The sequence below is a fragment of the Pogoniulus pusillus genome, chromosome 32 (genome assembly GCF_015220805.1).
Source record: "Pogoniulus pusillus isolate bPogPus1 chromosome 32, bPogPus1.pri, whole genome shotgun sequence".
In the NCBI taxonomy this organism is placed as follows: domain Eukaryota; kingdom Metazoa; phylum Chordata; class Aves; order Piciformes; family Lybiidae; genus Pogoniulus; species Pogoniulus pusillus.
In genome coordinates this window covers 11,671,425-11,678,583 of record NC_087295.1, presented here as the reverse complement: position 1 = coordinate 11,678,583, position 7,159 = coordinate 11,671,425, and the positions used below count along the sequence as shown (strand labels likewise).

Here is a 7,159-nt window from a genome sequence, read left to right as displayed (position 1 = left end):
GAAAAACTCAGCATGAACAGACAGTGGTTGCTGGCAGCCCAGAAGGCAACTGTGTACTGGGCTGGATCAAGAAAAGTGTGACCAACAGGGCAAGGGAGGTGCTCCTGCCCTTCTGCTCTGCTCTGCTAAGACCCCACTTGGAGTACTGTGTCCAAATCTAATGAACCCTTCAGAAGAAGGACATCACATTGTTGGAGTAGGTGCAGAAGAGGCCACAAGATGATCCAGAGAGCTGGAGAACTGCGTCCAATTCTGGTGCTCCCAAAGCAAGAAGGATGTGGCCCTGCTGGAGTGGGTCCAGAGGAGGCCATGAAGATAATCAGAGGGCTGGAGCACCTCCCCTATGGGGACAAGCTGAGAGAGTTGGGATTGTTCAGCCTGGAGAAGAGAAGGCTCAGGGAAAACCTTAGAGCAGCCTTCTAGTATTTGGAGGGGGCTACAGGAGAGCTGGGGAGAGACCTTTTACAAGGGCCTGTAGTGGCAGGATAAGAGGGAATGGATTGAAGCTGGAAGAAGGTAGATTTAGACTGGAGACTAGGAAATCTTTCCAGTGAGGGTGGTGAGACACTGGCAGGGGTTGCCCAGAGAGGCTGTGAATGTCCCTTTCCTGAAGATGTTCAAGGCCAGGCTGGATGAAGCCTTGAGCAACCTGATCTAGTGGAAGGTGTCCTCGGACACGGCAGAGAGCTTGGAGCTGGATTCTATGACTCTGTGACTCTTCCCTAGCACTCAGGTGAAGGAGGTTTTGTGAAGTGACAGAAAAGGTTCACTACAGAAAGAGAGAAGCTGCTTTATTTGGGGCATATGATCTTTATTTAAACAGTCACTTAGCAATAACTTTATAGAACAACATTTCTCAGTAGAACTGTTTTCCTTTTCCTCCTATATCTGCTCCAGGCTCTGATGTTCAGACTTTAGCTCCCACATTCTTCACTGGATGAATAATTATCTATGTACAAAAATTCTATCCTGGAAGGCACCTCAGTCATGATGAGACCTCTCTGTTTGTGGGGGGGGGTATCACTTTCACAAACTGAAATGAGAGAGGGGAGCACACAGTGAACAAAAGTCGTCAGGAAGAATAATTAGAAAAGAGGAAAAATCGTTTGGCATATGAAAGTTTCTTCACTACTCCTTCACAGATTTATAATCCATGTGCCCTCCTGTTTTCTAGCTCTGTAAAATGAGAACTGTGGAGCTCCCCAAGGTTTGCTGGTAAGCCACAGAGCTCCGAGCAGCCACGCTCAAAAGCACGTTAAGAAGGATGGCGCAAAGCGGCATTGTAACTCCCATGCAGGCACAGTCACTGGACACAGGCATGGCTCCTTTGCCAGGTCAGTATCTCCAGTTCTTGATAGTTCTGGCTTCCTTCTAGGAAAAGCTACTATTTCATTAGATCCATGTTCAGTTCCTTTGCCAGGGATCTTCTACCTAAGTCCCAGAGATCACAGGTGACAATCTGAAGCGTGCTGCAGAAAGGCTGAAGGGATGTCGCCTGCCCTGCGGTCAGGGTCACACCATGATGTGAACATGCTCTCGTGTGGGCTTGCAAAACCTCTCTGCCAAGCAGCATTACCCACGGGAAAGTCACTCTACCCTTTCTGCAGTTAAGAGGTCTATTCCCCTGGACACTCTCTTGTTTCTGGAAGCTGCTTCTGAATTGCATGATAGTGAGGTCCAGCGGAAGTAGAGAGCTTTGCACCAGCAACACCGATGGCCAAGCTCAGGAGCAGTGACCTTTGGCAGCAGGCAGCTCTTTGCTCACAGGAGCATTGTCTCTGCCTCAGTATCTCACAGGTCCATCTTAGCAGATGTGAAATCCTTACACAGAGCTTCTCTCTTTGTCCTCTTTCCTTTGTGGTTTTGGGAAGGAGGAAATGGAGAAAACAACAAGCCTTTAGGAGCAGCTTACACCAGGATATCACTTCTCTTGCTGCACCACACTACCAGTGTTATCATGGCACACGTCAACATGACTGGGATCAGGATGAGAGTGATGAGAATTTCATCTGGTGGATCTTCCCAGTGAACCTTGTCTGAAGTACAGTTTGAAAAGAATTGTTTGTGGATTCCAGTGATAAAGCCCTCGGCGAGGGGGTTCGGCCAAAAGCAGCTGGCACTGTTGGCTTCCTGCTCCGTGCACTGGGTAAAGTTGTCATAATACCTAGGAGGAGAAGCAAAGGAAGAGAAGTTTAAACAGGACACATGTGCCTATCACACTGAGGAAAGCTGCAGAGGGTGCCATGTTCAATCTGTAAGGGTGGGCTTGTCATGTGGATACTCTGCTCAATGACCTTGAATGGAAACTGTGGGCACCAAACACTATACAAGGAGCCAGGAAAACTGCTAGACAGTGTGGGAACTAATGCCTGAGCAGAGAGATTTCATGTGAAATTCTGAGATCCCAGAGGCACAGTGCTCAAAACTCTCTCTTTTGGGTGCTGACACTACAGCCAGGACCTTCTATATAGCTTAACTACAATTAGCAGCCTCTCACTACAGACATCTCCAGGGACTTCACACGAAGCCTTGTAGTGATAGGGCAAGGGGCAATGGATTTAAGATGGGAGAAGGGAGATGCAAATTGGAGATTAGGATGAAACTCAGCACTGGTCAGGCCATACCTTGAGTGCTGTGTCCAGTTCTGGGCCCCTCAATTCAAGAGAGATGTTGAGGTGCTGGAAAGTGTCCAGAGAAGGGCAACAAAGCTGGTGAGGGGCCTGGAACACAAACCCTATGAGGAGAGGCTGAGGGAGCTGGGGGTGTGCAGCCTGCAGAAGAGGAGGCTCAGAGGTGACCTCATTGCTGTCTACAACTACCTGAAGGAAGGCTGTAGCCAGGTGGGGTTGGGCTCTTCTCCCAGACAACCAGCAACAGAACAAGGGGACACAGTCTCAAGCTGTGCTGGGGGAGGTCTAGGCTGGATGTTAGGAGGAAGTTGTTGTCAGAGAGAGTGATTGGCATTGGAATGGGCTGCCCAGGGAGGTGGTGGAGGCAACATCCCTGGAGGTGTTGGTGCAAAGCCTGGATGAGGCACTTAGTGCCATGGACTGGTTTATTGGCTGGGGCTGGGTGCTAGGTTGGACTGGATATCTTGGAGGTCTCTTCCAACCTGCTTGATTCTATGATTCTCTGATCCCTCAGGAAGAAAAAAAAGGAAACAATAAGCCTGAACAAGGAATCTGATGAGTTTTGTGGTGTTATCACAAGCCAAAGAAACTCAGGAAGCAAATGAAGTATGGGGGAGGAGACTGGAAATGAAGAAGACGAAAGGTGTCTGGTCAGGACATGAACAGGGCAAGAAATGAGGAAGCTGAATGATGTCTGCTGTGGTTTCAAATACTCCTTTCAGTCCTGCACGACTCCATAAACTCACTTCAAAGGGAAATTAAAAATAGAAAGGAAAGAGCAGAAGCCAAGATGACACCTCAAGGGACAGCATCCTGCACCATTATCTGGAGGCCCTGCCCTGCCTTTCAGTAAGCAGAACTAAGGTAACTCCTGCTGAATGACTCAGTCTGACATCAAGCACCACAGGGCACTCACAGGGGAAGTCATGGGGGAGGGACATTCAGGGCTTGGGTCAAGGCTGAAGGCCACTCTCTATTGCCTGCCTCTCAGGGCAGACATCTGCCTGCCCATGCTACAGTCACAGAGGTTGAGAATACAAGCTGCAGAGCAGCTGTGTTCTCAGGGCTGTACACAGAAGCAGCAGCCCCACAGAAAGGTCCCACTGCAGCCTCCTCAGAGGTCTCACTCTCAGGGAGTTTAAGCTGATGCCACTTTACTCATAAGCAAATGCACTGGACAGCCTGCCAAGTCCATACCAGGATGCTGTGGCACACACAAGGGTTAACAAAACCAAGTGCTGGCTCCTGCATTTGGTTACAACAGCCCCATGAACTCTACAGGCTTGGGGCAGAGTGGCTGGAAACAGCCTAGCAGATAAAGACTTGAGGGTGCTGGATGACAGATAGCTGAACATCAGCCATCAGTGCATCCAGATGGCCAAGGCCACCAGCACCCTGGCCTTGTGGCCAGCAAGACCAGGACAGTGATTGTCTCCTGTATTCAGCACTGCTGAGGCCACATCTTGAGTAGAGGGTTCAAATTTGGGGCCCTCACCCCAAGAAGGACATCAAGGTGCCGAAGTAGGTCCAGAGAAGGGCAACAAAGTTGGTGAAGGGTCTGGGGAACAGGTGAGGAGCAGCTGAGGGAACTGGGGTTGTTTAGTCTGGAGAAGAGGAGGCTGAGGGGAGACCTCATTGCTCTCCACAACTCCAGTTGAAAGGAGGTTGGAGCAAGGTGAGGGTTGGGCTCTTCTGCCTGGTATCAGGTGACAGAACAAGAGGAAATGGCCTGAAATTGTGCCAAGGGAGGTTTAGGTTGAATAGTAGGAAATGTTTATTTCTTGTAAGATAGCTCAGACATTGGAACAGGCTTCCCAGAGAGGTAGGCCAATGGGATGAGATTGAACAAGGCCAAGTGCAGGGTTCTGCACTTTGGCCACAACAACCCCAAGCAGCACTACAGGCTGGGGACTGAGTGGATGGAGAGCAGCGAGGAGGAAAGGGACCTGGGGGTACTGATAGACAGTAGGCTGAAGATGAGCCAGCAGTGTGCCCAGGTGGCCAAGAGAGCCAATGGCATCCTGGCCTGCATCAGCAACAGTGTGGCCAGTAGGACAAGGGAGGTTATTCTGCCCCTGTACTCAGCACTGGTCAGGCCACACCTTGAGTGCTGTGCCCAGTTCTGAGCTCCTCAATTCAAGAGAGATGTTGAGGTGCTGGAAGGTGTCCAGAGGAGGGTGACAAAGCTGGTGAGGGGCCTGGAGCACAGCCCTGTGAGGAGAGGCTGAGGGAGCTGGGGGTGTGCAGCCTGCAGAAGAGGAGGCTCAGGGGTGATCTTATTACTGTCTACAACTACCTGAAGGGACATTGTACCCAGGTGGGGGGTGGCCTCTTCTGCCAGGTAACCAGCAATAGAACAAGGGGACACAGTCTCAAGTTGTGCCAGGGTAGGTCTAGGCTGGATTATTAGGAAGAAGTTCTTCACAGAGAGAGTGATTGGCATTGGAATGGGCTGCCCAGGGAGGTGGTGGAGGCACCGTCCCTGGGGGTCTTCAAGCAAAGCCTGGATGAGGCACTTAGTGCCATGGTCTGGTTGATTGGATAGGGCTGGGTGCTAGTTTGGACTGGATGATCTTGGAGGTCTCTTCCAACCTGCTTGATTCTATGATTCTATGATTCTAGTGGAGTCACCACCCTTGGAGGTGCTCTCAGAATGTGTGGACATGGCACCTGGGAACGTGGCTTAATGGCCATGGTGCTCTTAGGTTGAGGGTTGGACTCACTGATCTTAGAGGTCTTTTCCAGCCCAAACAATTCTGTGATTCTATGACATATGCACAATGCACACAGACTTTAAAGCAAAGCTTAGAATTGGAAAGGAAGCTCTTATGACAATGCCAGCAGCTGCAGGGAAATAACAGGAAATAGGCTAAAAATGAAACACAAGTATTAGCTGGGGGTTATTTTTATAGTGTGACCTGGTAGCATCCATTCTTTATGTCCTTGGACTAAATTAGCAGCTGAAAATGCCTAGCTGAAGATGGCAGAGATGACCCCAGAGGACCTGAAGAATGATACATCTAAAGGGAAACCTAGGAGGGCTGGGTGCAATTTAGGGCCAGCAGAGCCAGCAGCCAGCTGCACAGACAGCTCAGAGCTCTGTCTGGCACAGGCACCAGGCAGGGCTCCAGAGAGCCCCAGGATCTGCTCCAGCCCTGCTCTGGGACATGTTCTGGTGAGGAAGCTTTCCCCATCAACAGCTACTTCAGCTCCTCACAGCCACCTCAATTTGTTGGTGCAGAATAACAAAGCCAAGAAGAAGTCCAAGCAACCAGAGCAGACTTCACATGAAAGTACTGAATAATTTAATGGCAGAAAATGGTTCTTTTTACTTAGCCTTTGTTTTTTCCCCCTTGGCAGTAAAACTCTGTGAAAGTTCCCTGTTCTTCCACCAGTTCTGTAGATTTCTTTCATAAATGCTCTTATGAGGAGCAGCTGAGGAAACTGGGAATTGTCAGCCTGGAGAAAAGAATGCTGGATGAATATGAGCCAGCAGTGTGCCCAGGTGGCCAGGAAGGCCAACAGCATCCTGGCCTCATCAGCAATGCTGTGACCAGCAGGAGTAGGGAGGTGCTCATGCTCCTGTGCTCAGCACTCGTGAGACCACACCTCCAGTACTGTGTCCAGTTTGGGTCACCACAGCACAGGAGGGACATTGAGGTGCTGGAGCAGGTGCAGAGAAGGGCAATGAGGCTGGGGAGAGGTCTGGCAAACATGGCCTGTGAGGAGTGGCTGAGGGAGCTGGGGGTGTTTAGTCTGGAGAAGAGGAGGCTGAGAGGGGACCTTATTGCCCTCTACAACTACCTAAAAGGAGGTTGTAGTGAGGCTGGAGCTGGTCTCTTCTCCCTAATTACTAAGGATAGGACAAGAGGAAATGGCCTCAAGCTGCATCAGGGCAGGTTTAGGTTGGCTGTTGGGAGGAAGTTCTTTACCGAGCAGGTGGTCAGGCACTGGGACAGGCTGCCCAGGGAGGTGGTGGAGTCCCCATCCCTGGAGGTGTTTAAAAGGAGAGTGGCTGTGGTGCTTGAGGCTATGGTCTGGTGATGAAGGCTGCTGGGATGAAGGTTGGACTGGCTGATGCTGGTGGTCCTTTCCAGCCGTAGCAATTCACAGTGATGAGATGTTGTGCTGAGGGATTTGGTTTGGTCAAGGACTTGTCAGTGTGAAAATCATCGACCCAACACCACCATGGTCATTCAAACATGTCCCCAAGTGCCATGTCCACAAGTTTCTTCAACACCTCTAGGGATGGTGACTCCACCACCTCCCTGGGCAGCCTGTTCCAATGCCTGACTACTCCTGCAGGGAAGACATTTTTCCTAATGTCCAACCTAAGCCTCCCCTGCTGCAACTTGAGGCCATTTCCTCTCATTCTATCACCTAATCCTTGCTCTGCTGTTGTGCATCTCTTCAGCCAGAAGATAATAATGGACTACAAAACATAAGGAAGGAAATGAATGCAGGGGTGAGAAAAGGCAAAAACCACCCCTCCTTGCTGGTGTAATGGCAACATTCTAAAGTATAGTTTA

The 7,159-nt window shown here is 50.3% G+C and overlaps 1 protein-coding gene across 4 annotated transcripts in view; it reads right to left on the bottom strand.

Annotated features, from left to right (window-relative positions):
- Positions 1–790: 790 nt before the first annotated feature.
- The window catches only part of LOC135189321 (receptor activity-modifying protein 3-like), a 58,345-nt gene continuing 51,976 nt past the window's right edge, over positions 791–7,159 (bottom strand). For all 4 annotated transcript variants that reach the window (XM_064169548.1, XM_064169549.1, XM_064169547.1 and 1 more), the window contains one exon: positions 791–2,164. In XM_064169548.1, the coding sequence (XP_064025618.1) occupies positions 1,909–2,164 (256 nt within the window). In that variant the 3' untranslated portion in view covers positions 791–1,908. The remainder of the gene's footprint in view (positions 2,165–7,159) is intronic.